Source organism: Bufo gargarizans, chromosome 6 (assembly GCF_014858855.1).
Source record: "Bufo gargarizans isolate SCDJY-AF-19 chromosome 6, ASM1485885v1, whole genome shotgun sequence".
NCBI lineage: Eukaryota > Metazoa > Chordata > Amphibia > Anura > Bufonidae > Bufo > Bufo gargarizans.
In genome coordinates, this window is record NC_058085.1 from 351,459,553 (window position 1) to 351,480,612 (window position 21,060).

A 21,060-nucleotide genomic window follows, 5' to 3' on the forward strand; every position below is an offset into this window, starting at 1 on the left:
CCTTACAGGGGGGTGATCAATGACAGGGGGGTGATCAGGAAGTCTATATGGGTGATCACCCCCTTGTCATTGATCACCCCCTGTAAGGCTCCATTCAGACGTCCGTATGTGTTTTGCGGATCCGATCCATGTATCCGTGGATCCGTAAAAATCATATAGACGTCTGAATGGAGCCTTACAGGGGGGTGATCAATGACAGGGAAGTGATCAGGAAGTCTATATGCGTAATCACCCCCTTGTCATTGATCACCCCCCTGTAAGGCTCCATTCAGACGTCCGTATGTGTTTTGCGGATCCGATCCATGTATCTGTGGATCCGTAAAAATCATACGGATGTCTGAATGGAGCCTTACAGGGGGGTGATCAATGACGGGGGGGGGTGATCAGGGAGTCTATATGAAGTGATCAGAGGTTCATAAGGGGTTAATAAGTGACAGGGGGGGTGTAATGTAGTGTAGTGGTGTTTGGTGCTACTTTACACAGCTACCTGTGTCCTCTGGTGGTCGATCCAAACAAAAAGGACCACCAGAGGACCAGCGTCTAATATACCTGTTAGGGGTTAAAAAAATCGCATCTCCAGCCTGCCAGCGAACGATTGCCGCTGGCAGGCTGGAGATCCACTCGCCTTCCTTCCGATCCTGTGAACGCGCGCGCCTGTGTGCGCGCGTTCACAGGAAACCTCGGCTATCGCGAGATGACGCGTATATGCATCGTTGAGCGTACAGCTGCCGCCTCCGGACCGCAGATCTGCGTTAGGCGGTCCGGAAGCGGTTAAATCACTTTTCTATCAATGTACCTAGCGCCTTCTGACGTCTCTCCCTGCACTAAGAGGCTGTGAAATGATTCCTCCCTATCCTTTCCCTGCACTTATAAATCCTTTTTCCAATAGCTGTCCCTAGAACCTTCACACGTCTTTCCTTGCACTCTGAATGGTGGAAAATAGCTGAATCTAAAAGGATTTCTGTATTTATAGTGCTGTGACATCACAGGACTGGCTGCCTGCTGATTGGCTGCATGCAGGCATGTCAATCAGGGTGATCCCACCTTCCCAGAGTTCCTTGCCCCAATGTCCTCAGTCCTCACACGTGTAGCCTCCATTTTAGAAAAATTGTGATTCATTACCACGAAGTGCAAGGAAATTCACATTCATTGGGAATAAAAATTTTCCTGAAATTCTAAACAAATTCCACTTCGTCAGCTTCGATTTGCTCATCTATAGTGAGGATGTTGAAACTTTATGGGTGGAAGTTCAAAGGGATTTAAACACTGAAGAAAATTATCTATAGAGCCCCAAACATCACAGAGGAGATAGAAGCTTGACAATGTTTAATCTAGTAAGGCTGAGTTCACACCAGCGTTCAGCCTTTCCGTTCTCCTGCTCCGTTATAGGAGCAGGAGAACGGAAAGGACGGATTGGGCACATAACTGAGACGAGCAGGACTTTTGTCTCCGCTCCAAAATCATTTTCTGAGCGTAAACCTAACGGACCCCATTATAGTCTATGGGGTCCGTAGACTCCGCTCGTCTCAGTTATGTGCCCAATCCGTCCTTTCCGTTCTCCTGCTCCTATAACGGAGCAGGAGAACGGAAAGGCTGAACGCTGATGTGAACGAGGCCTTACATTGCAGTCAAAACTATGAAACTGATGTCTGGCTGGAGCCACCACCTATTGCAATCTATCTGAAATCCACCTAGCAGCTTCCCGTAAACAAGAATTGAAGAGATTGGGAAGAAAGAAACACCTTCTGCACACTTTCTAAAAGATGGTTTGTTCCAGGAATATGCAGAAAATAATTCTCCCCTTTATTTATAGGATTAGCGCTCCTTTAAAGGGAGTTTGTGTCCTGCAGCCATACTAACTAACGATCTAAAAGGTGTATTTCTTTTGTCTATGCAAAAAGTTGGAGAGGATGGTTGCTGGTACCAGATGCAATTGTTTCTAAAATTGGAAAATAACTGCTACTTTGGGATTTACCTATAGACATAGGAGGCCTATGCCTGTTACTGTTTGTTCCTTGGTGAAGGAAACCCAAAAATGGACAAGAGGAAGGCAACAGCGGAGGCAATATCTTTTGAGAAATGCCACACAATGTTCTGCTTGAAAGTCAAACTGAAATTTTAAAATCACTTATTGACTTAAGATGTGGCTTTCATGAGCTGCCAGAAAGTATGTTCCTACAGGCTTCTTTGATATAAAAGTGCGCCTGATATGAAAATTTCAGGTATTCTTTTATAGAGTTATGCAACTTGGGTTGTTGGTTGAAGAAAAGCACTGTCTGTATTCCCTGTTAGGGTATATCGACATCATAAATTAGGGTCTCCTCCCTCTTTAAGTCTCCAGAGATTCAGTTTAGGAAATATCAATCATATATTTTATATACAGTATAAAAGTATGCTTTATGTATATATATATAATTGTGCCAGAGAGGCAATGTCCTTGTTGCCCACAGCAACCTATCAAAATTTACTTTTACCTGAATGTCAGGACAAGTGAATATGTTGTCTTCATGGAAGTTTTTTTCTAGGAGGATGGTCTCCTTGTCATTCAACGTTAGAGATATTTTCACATTGCTTTCACCTTCAGCTCCCTCCAATTGTAAGCAGATGTGTTCAGGATGCAGGGCACGCAGCTCTGAGGGGAAGATGGTAGCAAAGTGTCTGGAAAAGATGACATGGAAGATATGATATCATTATAAAAAGTTAAAGGAGATAAAGGACTATATTGGGACAATCCCTTTAAGTATGGCAGGTCTATTGTCTTTAGTGGTAATAAATGTAAACTGCATAGTTCCAATATGGGCATTTATAGTGTATCAAATGTAATGTGTTATTATTAAAGATGAACTATTGTTTATGTCACAAATTCACCTGTCCGGGTTTCAGTGGCACGATCTCTGGCTTCCTCGTGGCCACGCAGGGGGAGAGGTGCTGCTAAGCTATGCCCCCTGGGGCCGCGACAGCATCCTTAGCAACAGAATGCAATGCTCTGTCCCTCTCCATAGCAAACACATTCTGGAGGAGATTAGCAGTCGGCTGATTGCTCAGCTGCTCTATTCCTATGTGCTAGTGTTTCTGACTAATGGAACCCCCGAGTCATGATGAATCAGGCTCTGATTCTTGAACTCGGTTCTCTATTTAAACCCATTACTGTCCATACACCAGTGCCACTGACACCAGTTTATGACTCCTTAGCTGTATTCCTGGTTCCTGTGCTTATCGCATTGCTGGATCCTCTGACCCTGGGTTGTCTTCTAACCACTGCATAGCCTGTCTGGTTCTGCCCCATTTACGTATGACCCTGTTTAAGTGTTGTTTTGTCTTTTGGTGTTCATCTGTTTTTGCACATAAGTAGCACAGAGACTGTTGACCAGTTGCAGTCTTGCTACCTTTGGCTTGTACTGCAAGTAGGTAGGGAAAACGGTCTGGGTTCTAGGTCAGGGCTCACTCTCCATGTATGTCCCTACCTACAGGCATTACAGGTTAAATATTAAGTATTTATGGTAAAGATATTTTCTTAGAAATCGTGTGTTTTTTTTTATTTTATATTTTTTTTTCAGGTTCCTATCTGTGTTTAGAAAAACATATGAGCCATAGATACAATAGTCTTAAGGGGACACATTGACTTTTATGGAAGACTTTTCTAGGCATGCTCTGTGACCTGTGCAGATGTTAAGAGGGAGTAGACAGGCTGTAAAATCACCTATTGGGAATAATGGATCCTGTGTTATCTACAAAAATAATCTATAGATAATATAATAAATAATCTACAGAAAGACATTAATATGTTAAAATTGAATGAAAAGAAAGGGTTTTTACATCCAAATATTACACAAACTGAGTGGCGCGCTGTTGATGAGTTGGTCCATGACCACAGTCTCACCATCAAGCCTGCCGATAAGGGCGGTGCGATTGTGGTCATGGACACTCATCAATACATTGCAGAGGCCAATAGACAGTTGGATGATTGTGAGGTATACCAGAAATTACATACGGATCCCAAATGGGACATTGAACGGAGGATTCAGAGTTTGCTACAGGAAGCCAGCACAGCTGGCATCATTGATGACAAGCTCAGAACCTTCCTTTCTATTTCACATCCTGTTACACCCCTTTTGTATCTATTACCCAAGATCCATAAATGTCTCAATAGTCCCCCTGGTAGACCCATCGTGTCTGGCCGAGGATCCCTTTTGTCCAACATCTCTATCTTTCTTGATAGAGTGCTAAGACAATATGCATTGTCAGCCCAGTCGTACATTCAAGACACCTCAGACTTCTTAAATAAATTAGCAGAGATTACTTTAACATCAGACGTCATTTTAGCATTGCTAGATATTACCAGTCTATATACCTCAATCAGACATGAATTCGGGATTGAAGTAGTAACCAAGGCTTTATCTCAGTCCACTTTTTCAGCTGAATGTCAGGACTTTCCCTTACAACTTTTACATTTGTACTGACATGCAATTATTTTTTGTTTGGGGACTATTTTTACCTCCAGAGGAAGGGGACCGCCATGGGATCCAATGTGGCCCCGACTTATGCCAACATGGCGGTCTCCTTCCTCGAGGAGACATACATCTATGTATCGCCCCACTTCCGACATGTTCTGAAGTGGTGGCGATACATAGATGATATTTTTTTGATTTGGACAGGGTCCGAGGATGCACTTATGGAGTTTTTTCAATTTCTTAACACCATTGATTCTTCAACTTCAAGTTCTACTTCATGGGACTTCAAAAGTAGAATTAACCGGCACCACTACACCATCCATAAAAAACAGATGGATCTCCCAGTCCCAAAACATTTCACTGACATGGGTCACAAGGAGAGGGACCTTAAATGTATGTTGGTTGACCACATTCCTACTCTGCGGAGGGGTGTTAATAGACACGCCCTTCTCAAAAAATGTGAGATGCGATGGATTGCCAAACTTAATACAGTAAGACCACAGGGGCTAAATGTGGACTACAGGCCCTGGTTATTGTCCTAGGTGATTGCGCCTATGATTCTGCTCGTCTGCTCTTATTTGGAGTAATATGTGGTTGTGCCCCTTGTTCATAGAACAGGGTGATTTTATATCTTATACATTGTTTTTATTACCCTCAGGACTATGGTGAACATTGTGCGTATTTACAGTAGGGGTGAACGATGGAAGGTCTATCCATTGGACTACCATGGGACTTATATATACATATTTCTCCAATCTTTCTTTAAGATCAAATTTTGCTTATGAATGTTTATATGGTTATGTTTTGGGCATAGCATAACACATGATCATGTTCTGTGCATAGCAGGACTTATGATTTGATCTTGTGTACAACAGGATCTTTTTATAGATTGATTGATGCTTCTTTCTGTTGTTTTTTTACTTGTGTGTTTTTGGATCTGTATGCATGCATATGATTACATATGATGGAGCCATGTGACACTGGGGGTGTCTGATCGTTACATCCACAGGTTTAGATTCACATATGGATAGGCCTTTTTGAGCGATTGATCTCGGGGAGAGAGGTGACACTCTCTATGGATACAGATAGTGGGCCCCCGTAATCTAGAGGATGATCCCGGGTCTGCCATGTTGGATTTCCAGGAATGGTACCCAACAGACAGGGGGGATAACTCAGTTTGTGACTTTATGATGACAACATTAGTCACATGTACTGAACTCCTCGTTTAGACTAGGGGGCCACTAAACAATCACTATACCGAGTCTAATATTGAACTGGAGAAGCTGCAAAATTTTTGCTTATCACATAATGCCTCTCCACATATAATAATGGTACTTCCAGCTATATATGGTCACTCTCATCTCCCTGAGGGATCGTTGACTCATGTATGTTGCCTTCCGGGTGATTCAATACATTGTGGAGTGTGATTAGTCTCTGCCAAGTTACACTGCCAACATACTTTGTTGTTCTTATGCCTGTATCCACGATCTTTATCTCCTGATGATTTCATATTTTTGATACATGCAATGCAGGTTAGGAATTAAATGTATGTTTCATATGTATATTCACACCTTTGATATTGATATTAAATATACGAACATGGTTACCCATATGCTCGCAACATTACCGAACACTTGGATCTTCAGGTTGTTCATTCCGATCATGTGATACACCCAAGCACATGACCGGGGGAGTGATCACATGCTTGAAGGTCCTTAGACATGCGCATTTCAATGAACGACAAAAATGAGTGATCACGTGATTGAAAATCCCAGGAAGGTCCTTTGACATGCGCAGTGGTATGCCCGAGACGCCGACACCCATGAGTATTGACCCCACCGCACACTTCTGCAATCTTGTTAATCATTTTACTGAAGGTACACCTGTACACTCTAGTTGTTTATAGGATTGACACCTGAATTGATTATGATTGTTATTAAAGTATTTTCTTTGTATATTGTATGTCAGATCGGTTAGGGGTATTATTTACACTATATCACTGCACATGGATCTGAGATAGGAGCTGATTGTATTAACATATTGTTGGCACTGTTTGTATTACGATTTTTTATATATATTGTTCTTAATGAATGTAATTTAACCATTGATTGTTTAATTATGAGATTGTGCTTAAATATGCACAGTGCACTGCCCACTATGTCACTGCTTGAGGAAAATCCCATTGAGAGGATTGAAACGTTGCATGCTTGGTGAATAAAGTTTTTTTTTTTACTTCCTTACTACGTGGATGTGCTGCGGAATTCTTTCTTTCTATATATATATTACAGTACAGACCAATAGTTTGGACACACCTCATTCAAAGAGTTTTTTTTATTTTCATGACTATGAAAATTGTAGATTCACACTGAAGGCATCAAAACTATGAATTAACACATGTGGAATTATATACATAAAAAAAAAGTGTGAAACAACTGAAAATATGTCATATTCTAGGTTCTTCAAAGTAGCCACCTTTTGCTTTGATTACTGCTTTGCACACTCTTGGCATTCTCTTGATGAGCTTCAAGAGGTAGTCACCTGAAATGATCTTCCAACAGTCTTGAAGGAGTTCCCAGAGATGCTTAGCACTTGTTGGCCCTTTTGCCTTCACTCTGCAGTCCAGCTCACCCCAAACCATCTCGATTGGGTTCATTTATTTTTCAACAGGACAATGACCCCAAACACACCTCCAGGCTGTGTAAGGGCTATTTGACCATGAAGGAGAGTGATGGGGTGCTGCGCCAGATGACCTGGCCTCCACAGTCACCGGACCTGAACCCAATCGAGATGGTTTGGGGTGAGCTGGACCACAGAGTGAAGGCAAAAGGGGCAACAAGTGCTAAGCATCTCTGGGAACTCCTTCAAGACTGTTGGAAGACCATTTCAGGTGACTACCTCTTGAAGCTCATCAAGAGAATGCCAAGAGTGTGCAAAGCAGTAATCAAAGCAAAAGGTGGCTACTTCGAAGAACCTAGAATATGACATATTTTCAGTTGTTTCACACTTTTTTTGTTATGTATATAATTCCACATGTCTTAATTCATAGTTTTTCAAAGTCATATAGTGTAAGTGTACCACTGCCACACCCCCTGTATTGCAGGAGGCAGCAACAGACAAAGTTCATGGGGGTAAGGTAGTGGTACACTATAAAATAATCAGCAGCGGGCACAGTTCATAGTGGGGTATGGCAGTAGTACAATATATAATAAGTGGCTGCAGGCACAGTACATGGGGGTTAGGGGCATGCTACAGCTGCTTTTTTTATTCAAAGCCTCTCAGGCACCAGGAAGGCACCCAGCCCAACCCATTAACTTTTTGTGCACTTCTAGTAATTATTTCTTGGCTGCAAGTATGAGCTGAAGGTTTTTCAGGTTCGCCTGCCATTAAAATTAATGGAATGAACTTGCGGTTCGCAAACATTTGATCGTGTTTGCGCGATCGTGCTCGCGAACCGTCCCAGCAGATGTTTGTCCATCAGTGGAAATAATTGCAACAGTGCGTATATATTTTTAATTTTTTATTGAAATACGCCCCTATACTCTTTCACCAGAAATAACTGCAGAAGTGTCCTGAGAATATATATTTCTTGTTGGAATGAAATAGGCCACTATACGCTTTAACCAGAAAACAATTAAATAGTGCAGTTTTGTAAATTTACAGTGTGCTTTTCCTGTGTAGAGCCTGCTGTCACTTTGGCAGCTCTTCACAGAGTTGGAGCCTGAGGTCATTATGGTGATGCTGGTCCCCTGTTAGGTCACATGCAGGGCCAGAACAAAGTCCTGTGGATAACTGTGTTGGCACTGCTCTGTAACGTTTCTCTGCTTGGCATTAGGTTAGCCAATCAACAGCAGACTTTGCTTGCACTCAGGCATTCCCATAGTGATGAATGGAGAGGTGGCTATGGATGTCCGATGCACTCTACATTTACCACCATGGGGCTATTTCCATAACTCCTATAGCAGTGAAAGTAGAGCATGCCGCACATACACAGTGTGCTCTTCTTCACTTCATTCTGGAGATATAAGCGGTTCCTAGAGAACAGGCCCACATCTATCTGAGATTAATGGCATACAGTGCCTTGCAAAAGTATTCACCTCCCTTTTCATATTTTGGTGCCTCACAACCTGGAATTAAAATGGATTGTTTAAGGATTTGCATAATTTAATTTACAGAACATGCCCACAACTTTAAAGATGTTTATTTATATATTGTGAAGCGAATAACAAATAGGACAAAATAACAGAAAAAGTCAATACTTTAGGGGGGTGAATACTTTTGCAGGGCACTGTATACCATTAATGTCAGATAGATGTGAGCCTGTTCTCTAGGAACCGCTCATATCTCCAGAATATTTTTAATATTCTATATTGTCTTTACACCCCCGGACAGTATATGCACACAGAGGACATTGTACTGCAATCCAGCACATCAAATACTTGTTAGGTACTGACAGGTCAGTTCAAGGTTTCAGAGATATTTCACAAGGGTAAAAGATTTTCAGCCGGCTTAGGAACCCATAGGGACTCATGGAAAACTAGTATAGCAGGCATGGGTCTTCATGGGACTCACACTCTATTGTTATGGTTCATTCATCACAGAGGACACATTAATACTGAAAATCAGGAGCTGGAGGACTACTGTTATAATGGGGTCTCTGCCTTTTAACAACTTTCCCTGCCATGATGCTAAGTGTAAACATAGAAAATCTATGCATGGTGGAATTGCTGGTATGTGAAGAGGGTATATATATATATACACACCCCTGTTAAAATGTCAGGTTTCTGTGACATTTCAGAACTTTTTCCACCTTTAATGTGACCTATAAACTGTACAACTCAATTGAAAAACAAACTGAAATCTTTTAGGTAGAGGGAAGAAAAAATATAAAAATAAAATAGTATGGTTGCATAAGTGTGCATACCCATAAACTAATACTTTGTTGAAGCACCTTTTGATTTTATTGCAGCACTCAGTCTGTTTGGGTATGAGTCTATCAGCATGGCACATTTTGACTTGGCAAGATTTGCCCACTCTTCTTGGCAAAAACACTCCAAATCTGTCAGATTGCGAGGGCATCTCCTGTGCATGGCCCTCTTCAGATCACCCCACAGATTTTTAATTGGATTCAGGTCTGGGCTCTGGCTGGGCCATTCCCAAACTTTAATCTTCTTCTGGTGAAGCTATTCCTTAGTTGATTTGGATGTATGCTTTGGGTCGTTGTCATGCTGAAAGATGAAGTTCCTCTTCATGTTCAGCTTTCTAGCAGAAGCCTGAAGGTTTTGTGCCAATAATGACTGGTATTTGGAACTGTTCATAATTCCCTCTTGCTTAACTAAGGCCCTAGTTCCAGCTGAAGAAAAACAGCCCCTTGGCATGATGCTGCCACTACCAGCTTCACTGTGGGTACGGTGTTATTTTGGTGATGTGCAGTGTTGTTTTTGCGCCAAACATATCTTTTGGAATTATGGCCAAAAAGTTCAACCTTCATCAGACCATAAAACCTTTTCCCACATGATTATGGGAGACTTCAGATGTGTTTTTGCAAAATGTAGCCTGGCTTGGATGTTTTTTTTTTTTCGTAAGAAAAGGCTTTCGTCTTGCCACTCTACCCCATAGCCCAGACATATGAAGAATACGGGAGATTGTTGTCACATGTACCACACAGCCAGTTCTTGCCAGATATTCCTGCAGCTCCTTTAATGTTGCTGTAGGCCTTCTTGGTAATGTCACTGTTGTGCCATATTGTCTCCACTTGATGATGACTGTCTTCACTGTGTTCCATGGTATATCTAATGCCTTGGAAATTCTTTTGTACCCTTCTCCTGACTGATACCTTTTAACAATGAGATCCCTCTGATGCTTTGGAAGCTCTCTGTGGACCACGGCTTTTGCTGTGGGATGCGACTAAGAAAATTTCAGGAAAGACTAACTAGAGCAGCTGAACTTTATTTGGGGTTAATCAGAGGCACTTTAAATGATAGCAGGTGTATGCTGACTCCTATTTAACATGATTTTGAATATGATTGCTTAATTCTGAATACAGCTACATCCCCTGTTATAAGAGGGTGTGCACACTTATGCAACCACATTATTTTAGATTTTTTTGTTTTCTTCCCTCCACCTAAAAGATTTCAGTTTGTTTTTCAATGGAGTGGTACAGTTTATAGGTCACAAAAAGTTCTGAAATTATTTATTCACCATGGATATTTGGACACATATGGAAAATCAAAAACAAAAAAGTTGAAAATTTCCATTTTGAGAACATATCCAGAGAATCTACAAGCGACGATATATGCATGTATAATGTGTTTAAAGAACTAGAAACACTTCTGATTCGTCAACTAAAACAGAGGTGGGAAATTAAAACGTTGAGAAGAAGCATTGAAATTAACAAAATCCCTAAGGGTCTGTCAATTAATAAGACCCCTGCACAAGACCTATGCAGCACTCAATTTAATAAAGAATGGGAGGAGTTGTTGCAGGAACAATCAGTCGCGTGCACGAAACTAGTAATTAAAAGACGTATAGAGATTTTGGAAGCAACTAATCAACGAGTTTCCGAATTAAAAGTAATAATGGACAAATTTACCAAAAATGAAGAATATAACAATCTACAATCTAAATTATGTGACAATTTAGATAAACTAGAACAAGATATAATAGAGAAAAAAGTGAAAAAACTGAATTATAGAAGAAGAGGAGGCAAAGATAGGGAAGAAAGAAATAGAGAAGAATCAGACGAATATATAACAGCAATAGAGGCAGTTAAAAATATTGGGAAAGAAAGTAATATTACCGAGAAAGCACTAATAAGAAATTACAATTTTAACATACCAACTCAAAATAGATTTGAAATATTAGAGGAAAGAGATCATTTTTTAGATCGCACTCCGCCACATCACCGCTCCCGAATAAGACAAAGATCACCCCCTCCAAAAACACAAACTACACAGAAAAAAAATACACACAGATCACCATTACAATCTGAGGAACAAAACTCAGAATGTACAACAATACCACAGGACACCGAACACGAGAGGAACTCACACGACACAGAACGAGTATCACAATCACAACCACTACCACAGAGGGAGAGTACAGGAAGAAAGGGAAAGACAAGAAGAGGAATACGAAAAAAGACACTATCATCACAGACCACGTCACCTATAATCACAAACGATGCAATTATAAATCTAAGTTCGGTAACACTATCGGAAACCCAAAAACAACTATTAAACAAAGGCCTCAAGTTCGCCCCAACAAAACCTCTTAATAAATTTGAAATTTTTATTGGGGTAGAAAAAATTTTAAGAAAATTATGTTTGAAAAAATATTTTTTTAAAAACCCACCAACCCGAGAAGTCACCTCTACCAAACAAAATGATAGATTTGTCCATACATCACTTAAAAATAAATCGAAAAATTACCCAAGGGATGAACTACGTGTGGAAATGACCACTTTTAAAGAATGTGTAATGAGGGATGTAAAAAAGATTAAAAATAACACTAAGTACAAACGAAACAATCTTACACATAGTGAAATCGCAGCACTCAAGCTCTTACAAAAAGAGAAGAATATTGTAATCCGACCAGCGGATAAGGGAGGATCCATAGTCATTCAGGATGTTGACAAATATAATATGGAATGTTTGCGCCAATTGGCAGATAACAGTACATACCAGAAACTATTAAAGGACCCAACTGACCAATTTTATACTCATTTAGAACATTTTTGTAAAAAGGGATTAGATAGTGACATTTTAAATAGGGAAGAATATTAATTCATTTTAAATAAATATCCACGTATACCAGCTTTTTATTGTATTCCAAAAATACACAAGGACAAGGACAACCCACCAGGACGTCCAATTATCTCGGGAATTGAGTCTTTGACGGCGAACCTTTCAATGTATATCGATACTTTACTCCAGACTAGAGTAAAAAAGGTCCCATCATACGTAAAAGACACGACTCAAATAATAAAAAGGATAGAAAAGATGGAATTTAAGGAACACTGGATAATGGGGTCACTGGACGTCCAGTCCTTGTACACGGTCATTGACCATGATCAAGGCAAGGAAGCCGTGGGAAAACAACTAACATTAGAAGGTATACTAACAGACCAACAAATTGAATTTTTGATAGAAGGCATTGACCTTATTTTACTCATAATTATTTCTATTTTAATGAAAATTTTTACTTACAGACTCGAGGGACTGCCATGGGCACCAGGTTTGCCCCCAGCTACGCAAATTTATTTATGGCGGAATGGGAGGAGCAAAATGTGGCCCCCATACTGGGGACGAGCCTGGTGCTCTGGCAGAGATACATCGACGATGTATTTTTTATCTGGCGATCTGGACGAGAACAACTCGACATATTTTTAAAATCTATTAACCAAAATAATCAAAATCTTAAATTTTCAGGTACAACTAGCAAAGAACATATAGAATTTTTAGACTTGAAGATTTATGTTGAAGAAAATAAACTCAAAACCTGTACGTATATTAAGCCCTCAACACGTAACAGCTATATTCTTTTCAATAGTTGCCATTTGCCAAGTTGGCTTTCAAATATCCCTCAAGGCCAATTCCAACGTTTAAGATGCAATTGCACAACCATGGAAAAATTTGAGTTGGAGGCTGATAAGATGAAAACAGAATTTTTTATAAAAAAATACCCAGAGGAGATTTTAGATGTAGCCCTAAATAAAGTGAGAAACATGGAAAGAACAGAAATCTTTAAAGAAAAGCAGAAGACCATCAAAGAACTGGAAGAAAACTTAATAAAATTTATATTACCATATAATGGAGACCACAAAAAAATTAGAAATATTATATACAAACATTGGGAAGTAAAAAAAAATGAAAAAACGATCGGTACTATAATTCCTCCTAAACCCCTGATTATTTTTACTAAGGCACCAAATCTGGGGAACAGGATAGCACCTACAGTTAAAGAAGATACAACACATAAGAATTCATCATTATGTAGATGGATGGACTTAAAGGGGTTCTTCAGATGTGGCCAATGCGGCATTTGTAAATTAACTTCCTTTGGGAGACAGACCAAGGAAATAATCTCAACTACTAATGGACACAAACATACCATAAAATAATTTTTAACATGCAGCACAGAGAGTGTTATTTACATTATAGAATGCCCCTGCAAAAGGCAATATATAGGCAGGACTAAAAGAACCCTAAAAAAGCGCCTAGCGGAACATGTATCAAATATTAAAAAAGGAGTGGAAACCCACTCACTATCACAACATTTTAAAAATTTCCACAACAGTGACCCATCCGGTTTAAAATTCGCAGCGATTGATAAAATACCTAAAAGCTGGAGGAAGGGTAACCATATTAGTAGGATGTCAAGGATGGAAACCCAAAGAATATTCGAAATGGAAACCATGATTCCGGAAGGTCTGAATGCGGAATATGAAATATTTGGTTTCCTTTAAAGACTGGGGGGTGGGGACCCACCGTGGAGGATGGATCCCGCCGTAAGATTCTTTCCGCGGCGGGTTCCGTCCTCGACGATGGGCCTCCACTCACAAACACTGCATTACCGTTTCTCCAGACATATACAATTTAACCCTACGAATAAAAAATAATAAATATTCTACAGCTAGACACAATATGGTGTGAAGAAAACATCCCAGGATGAGATCGACTATTGGAATCAGATATTGTGGGATCTTCCCGACGTTTTATTTTCCCCAGGCCACTCATGTTTTATTTTCCCCTGGCCACTCATGTTTTACTACTATAGGCATTTTTGTAACTGTGTTTTTATATGTCATTACGAATATTCTATACTGTTCACAATATTTTGTTCTGTTTTATAAAACAGAACCAAATATTATTTTTAAATTCATTTTTAATAATATATTTTTTAAGAAAACACTATTTTTATAAAAAAAACACTATTTTTATTAATACATTTTTTATTAAAAAATTCTTTATCATTAATGAATAAATAATTTATGATCGCTGACCAACAGTATAACTTACATATTTAGGGAATGAACCCCAATAAACTGTTGGAGTTAGAGTTCACTATCATAACGCATTATAACCGCAATAACATCACAAATGTCCAAAACTGCATTTTCTGTACCAATGAGATAACCATAGATCTAACAGAATCTACATGGGGAAAGAATCTATATAATAGACTGTTCAGATGGCTAATCTAGCCAGACCGAATAAAGCGAAAAATTGAACAGTTACATAAGATGAAGAAAAGGCTGTCCTTTATTTGGAGAGACTCGAGGTGGAGCAGGACAAGGAACGTATGGTTGAAAAGTTTATAAAAAAAATGGAGGTGCTTCATTGAGAAGCTGTTGTCACGGGGGGAGATTAAGGAGCTTATGCACCCGTTCAAATTGACTAAATGGTACTTGGAAGCGCGACTAGCTAATAGGTTGGGAAAACTAGAGGCTTAATCCGGAGAGTGTGAGATAGGATAGGCATCCTCATGTCAGTCAATCGAATCAGTGTTCTGGGGTTGGGGGGTTGTGGGGGGGTTCTGGGACGGTGGGTGGGGGGGTGGCGGGCTGGGGATGGGAGGGGAGAAAAGTCAAAAATGATGTGGAATGATGATTTTGTGAGATATTTGCTTGTGCAATGTAGCCTACTAAGTTTGTCATCAACTTCTGTATGGTATATGTATTGCATGCATTCTTCCACTTCAATAAAAAGAAGTTTAAAAAAAAAAAGATGAAGAAAAGCAGCCGACTTCCGGAATGGAGTCCATGTCGGGTCTTGCAGCCAATACCTTTTGAGGTATAAAAGAGACTTAGTTCGGGTGGTCTGGTTACCACTGAGGAAGGGGATACTCCAACCCCGAAATACGTCTGGTCAGACCCCCGAACATATGTGAGTGCACCACATCATTGGATTGAGTAAAGAACATTGCGGAAACTAAGTGAGAAGCTTTAGCTCGAAAAGTGAGAGTAAGACAGCGTCCACGCTCACACAAGTCAATCCACGTGGAGCAAACATTCAGCGCTGCAAACACGATACCTTCCAAACTGAAAAGAGGAACCTGAGCAAGCCTCTCCTGGACAGAAGAAACCATCCGCATATAAGACCGGAGATCCACTATACCGGTAAGACCGTTCACAATTTTAAAGCAGGCACAGTAGTTCAGCCTAAACACTGACCGCTAGCGGGACGCCGCTTGGCTAGGTATACGGTGTGTATTTTTCGTCTGGCAGCTCGATTGCAAACTGCCAAAGATTGCTGACCACTAACTGTACTGTGTACGGGCAGCCTATACCCATCGAATATCCGACTAAAGGGTCTTATTGGCACAGAAAAGCACTTGAAATCATCCCTCTCTCACGGAACATTCGGGGGTTAATTCAGGACTGTGCATGCTACAAACTATTACATTTTATTATTCTTTACAGGTGGTCACACCAGTACTGTGCATGCTACAAAGTAATACAGTGTATTATTCTCTTCAGGTGGATATACCAGTACTGTGAAAGTATTACATTCCATTATTCGCTACAGGTGGATAAACCAGCATTGCCACCACTGTACTTAATGCACTTTGTCCTTCTACTTTATGTCTTTTGCTGCTACTTGGACACCTTTCTTCTAGCCGCTGCCTTCACTTCATGCAGTTGTGACTATTAATGTTATAAATGCCCTCGTTGAACACAAAGTTATTTATTTAAGGTCATATTATAGTTTCTACTGCATTGGTATTTTACGATTTCTACTACTTTGTTTTATTCTATATCAATAATTAAAATATTTTACTAATTAAAGTGATTGATCCCATATCCTAGGTGTGCCCAGTCCTTTTATTTAAATATTAATTATTTATCTTTGTCTCATTTTTTTACAGCACAGAAACCTGACATTTTAGGCTACTTTCACACCTGCGTTAGGTGCAGATCCGTCTGGTATCTGCACAAATGGATCCGCACCTATAATGCAAACGATTGCATCCGTTCAGAACGAATCCGTTTGCATTACCATGAACAATATGCAAACAGATCCATTTTGACTTACATTGAAAGTCAATAGGAGGCGGATCCGTTTTCAATTGCACCATATTGTGTCAGTGAAAACGGATCCGTCCCTATTGACTTACATTGTAAGTCAGGAGAGATCCATTTGGCTCTGCATAGTCAGGCGGACACCAAAACGCTGTAAGCAGCGTTTTGGTGTCCGCCTCCAGATCGGAATGGAGGCAGAATGGAGCCAAACTGATGCATTCTGAACGGATCCTTATCCATTCAGAATGCATTAGGGCTAAACTGATCCGTTTTGGGCCGCTTGTGAGAGCCCTGAATCGGATCTCACAAGCGGACCCAGAAGCGCCAGTGTGAAAGTAGCCTAAACAGGGGTGTGTAGACTTTTTATATCCACTGTATATATATATATGTGTGTGTATATATATATATATATATATATTATTATTATTTTTATCTATATCTTTTTATTAAATCAACTTGAATGTTGAAAAACTTGAATCGTTGTTAAAAGAGATTTTTAGCAAGCCTTGATGTTTCTATTTGCCCTAACGAATGGGCTGAAAAACAAGCAAAGTAGAGGAATTGCAACAAGCTCGAAGAAGATGTACTGTAAATTATTCATGAACTGGACTAATGTTTAAATTCGAATAACTGCCGAACATCCAGAAATCATTTAGTATTTTTATCATTGTGTTTTTTTCTTATTGTTCAGTATTTGCATCCAAATAGGCTACAAAACACCTCACTTTTTTCAATGTGTGAAAAAATAACTGAAATATGAATTCTTGGGGCATGCTTTTCATTTGGAAACTGTGTGGGGTTCACAATGATTAATGTTCTAGGTGCATTGCTAGTTTAAAACATTTGTGGCCTGAGCCACTGGTCTTTTGTCCCAGGCCCCGAATGTCCTGCCTGTCCGCAATATACAACTGTATTGCTGTCCTCAGGAGGGCAATACAATTGAATCTAATGGACTGGAAGAGCTGAAGGACCTGTGGTGACATCACAGGTCATGTGACCAGTAAAACAGGCAGTGGTTGAGAAGGACCTGCAATGAGGTCTCCATCATGTGACCAGTGAAGGAGAGGACCACAGTGAAGAGGAGAAGTGCTGGGGAAGAAGCTGTCTACTACATGAGGAGAGGTAAGTGAAGGCAGAGGCAGAGCAATGCTGAGAGTTGTGGTTGTTTAACTGGGACTGTATGTTAGGGCTGAATGGAGGGAGGGATGTCATGGGACTGTATGTTGGAGGGGGCTGGGGGAGGCAGTAATGTTATTTACTTGGGACTGTATGTTCATGGCGGCTGTGGGAGGGGATTATTTTATTTACATGGGACTGTATATTGGAGGCGGCTATGGGAGTGATGTTATTTACATGGGACTGTATGTCGGAGGGGCCTGGGGAGACAGTGATATTATTTACATGGGACTGAATGTTAGAGGGTTCTGAGGGAGGGAGTGATGTTATTTACATGGGACTGTATGTTGAAGGTGGCTGGTGGGGGAATGATGTTATTTACATGGGACTGAATGTTGAGGGTGTGATGTTTACATGGGATTGCATGTTGGAAAGGGTGATATTATTTACTTAGGACTGTATATTGAAGATGGCTAGGGAGGAGGTGATGTTATTTACATAGGACTGTATTTTGGAAGGGGCTGTAGATAGAGACGGATGTTATTTACATGGGACTGTATATGGGAGGGGGCTGGAGAGATGGTGTGATGTTATTCACATGGGACTCTATGGCGGAGGGAGGGAAATAGTGTTATTCACGTGGGACTGTATGTTGGAGGGGCTGAAGGGAGGGGAGTGATGTTATTTACATAGGACTGTATTTTGGAGGGGCAGGAGAGATGGTGTGATGTTATTTTCATGGGACTGTATTGTGGAGAGAGGAATATAACTACAGGGGGCACTGCAGATCCAGGGGACATTATAGATGTTCCTATTACTTCTGGGGGCTCTATAGAAGTGACTTATAGATCTGCCTTATTTCTACTAAGAGCACTATGGGGGGCCTCATTACTACTGAGGGGTCTGTAGAGAACTTTATTACCACTTGGGGAATAGGGGGCCTTATTTCTACTGGGGGCTCTGTGAGGGTATTATTAATACTGGAGGGGACACTCTTGGGGAGCGTTATCATGGCTCGGGGCACTGTAAGGGGCAGTATTACTAATGAGGGCATTCTTGGGGAGCAATATCACTGTTGCGGGGACACTATAGGGGGCAGTATTACTAATAAGGGCATTCTAGAAGGGAATTACTATTGGTGGGGCTATGAGGAGCACTATTACTTTGGGGGCACTCATTGTTCTTCAGGATAGTATTTGGGGGTATTGGAGAACACAGCGAGCAGCAGGATAACATCCAGGTTGGGATATGATAATAGAAATGTGAGGAAGCTAAGATGTCTGTGTGGCACACTCTGCAGAGACGAGGCGGCTGAGAGAAGTTGTCAGGACCAAATGAACCAGAAGTTGTCAGGACCAGAAGATGATGACCGAGATCTACATCGGAGGAGACGTCACCTGGGAGGCACTGGATGTGACAGGTATGTGTTGCTGTATAGCAAGTACAGCAAAATGTGGTGTGTGGGGGGAGGGGGGGACGAACTGTGGCATATTCATCGGGGCTTGGGCCCCAGATCTTTTGAGAACCTAGCAACACCTCTGATTAGTTCTAATAAATGGGAAAAATCTGTGGGTGGATTCCGCAGTAGAGGAAACTGCAAACCATAGAATTCCAAAGATCAGCCTTGGAGATCTGCCATGGTCCCACAGTAAACCTACACTGCAAAATGACATGCTGTGTGAAAATGCGCTTAAGGCCTCATGCAGAACCGTACCTTTTTTGCGATACCCAAATTGTGGGTGAGATCCACATGCCATCTGCATTTTTTCTACAGACCTATTTAGTGCAATTTGTGGATATATTCTATCTTTTTGTGGAACACACGGGTGATGCTTGTGCTTTCCACATCCGTATGTCTGTTAAGCAAAAAGATAGCACATGTCCTATACTCAGCCCTAAAATGCAAAGGACCCACTGAAATCAAGGGGTCCGTGAAATACATACAGTCGTGTGCATGAAGCCTAAGGGCTGTTTCACACGAGCGGATGCCGAGCGTGACATCCGCTGCGTGAAAGAGTGCCAAGACCCGATGCGGACAGCAGAAGCACGAAGCGTTAACATGATTGATAATGCTCCGTGCCTCTCTGTGACCTCTTTACTACGAAATCACGGTGACAACTTTATCTCACTGTGATTTCATAGTAAAGAAATCACAGAGAGGCACGGAGCATTATCAGTCATGTTAATGCTCCGTGCCTCTGCTGTCCGCATCGGGTCTTGGCTGTCATTCACGCAGAGGATGTCACGCTCGGCATCTGCTCGTGTGAAACAGCCTTAAGGGTGAGTACACATATCAAATAACTTTTTAGCACAAAATTTACATGAAAGTTCACACCATAAACTGCTAAGAAGTTCTACTGTGTTACATACAGATTTCAATGCAGGTTTTGATGCAAATGAATCAGTGGATTTCATCAATTCAAGTGCATTGAAATCTGCTGCGAAAATGTATGATCTTTGTGAATCCAGAGGAGAGTTGTTTTTGCTGTGAGTAAAAGTTTTTTTTTTAAATATATAGCAATGTCATAAGGTTTGGCTAACAGGAGCGATGAAAGAATACAGCGGACTCCCCCAACCTCTCACAGAGGTAACTGACCGGCTGCTGCGGATACGTGAGGCATATTCTGCCATTTTGGCTAACTCGGGTACAGACTAGTAGCTGTAAAAACACTAATACTGAGCATATCCGACTGCCGGATATACTGTACTTACTGTATTACAGAAAAGGTGATAGGGAAATAGCACACAGCCATTGTACTTACAGCGTTCCTTCAGATGCCCCCAGGATCTGCAATAAAATCAAACCCACACAAAAGGTCCTAGTCCAGGACATGATTGTGCAGGTGGAGAGGGCAGTGGATAAGAGCGTATCGTGTATGTGCAAGCCTCGCTCTTATATATCCTGCATGGTCTTGCAATTGTTTGTACAGCATGAAGATTGCACAGCAAACTCAACACATCAAATATTTGTCAAGCTGGTCAGCTCAAGGTTCTAGAGGGATTTCACAAAGATAAGAAAACATTTGGGGACAGATTTCAGGATAAATTGAAATAGATGTGCACAATGGATATTGATCAGTTTTAACCCCTTCCCATATAGACATTTATGACTAGAGATAAGTAAAGTATTGGAAAATTCAATTCAGCTGCTTTCGCGAATAAAATAAATAAATAATTGATTTGTGATGAATGACTTACTTCTTCACAAAGCACATTTCTTTTTTAATTTGTGGGTGCAATGACAGGGAGCTGCGATTGAGTCTCTTCACGTTATTGTACCTGTCAGATGCCGCAATCATACTTGATCGCGGTATTCGATAGTAAAAACACAGTGTAAAATTAACAGATCAAAAAATTATAACAGTCCTATGTAAATTATCACTATTATTATTATACTTACCTCCGTTTGCTCGTGACGTGCTGGCCGTCACTATCTTGATTGAAGATCTGGCGCAAAATCTCACGCGGCCCGAG

General features: G+C 40.8%; 1 protein-coding gene across 1 annotated transcript in view; it reads right to left on the reverse strand.

Moving 5' to 3' along the window:
* The window catches only part of LOC122942210 (alpha-2-macroglobulin-like protein 1), a 273,571-nt gene extending 253,094 nt beyond the window's left edge, over positions 1-20,477 (reverse strand). Inside the window, exons 1-2 of the mRNA XM_044299709.1 lie at positions 20,349-20,477; positions 2,475-2,658 (exon numbers count right to left, since the gene is read on the reverse strand). Of these exons, the coding sequence (XP_044155644.1) occupies positions 2,475-2,658; positions 20,349-20,419 (255 nt within the window). The 5' untranslated portion in view covers positions 20,420-20,477. The remainder of the gene's footprint in view (positions 1-2,474; positions 2,659-20,348) is intronic.
* Positions 20,478-21,060: the final 583 nt, after the last annotated feature.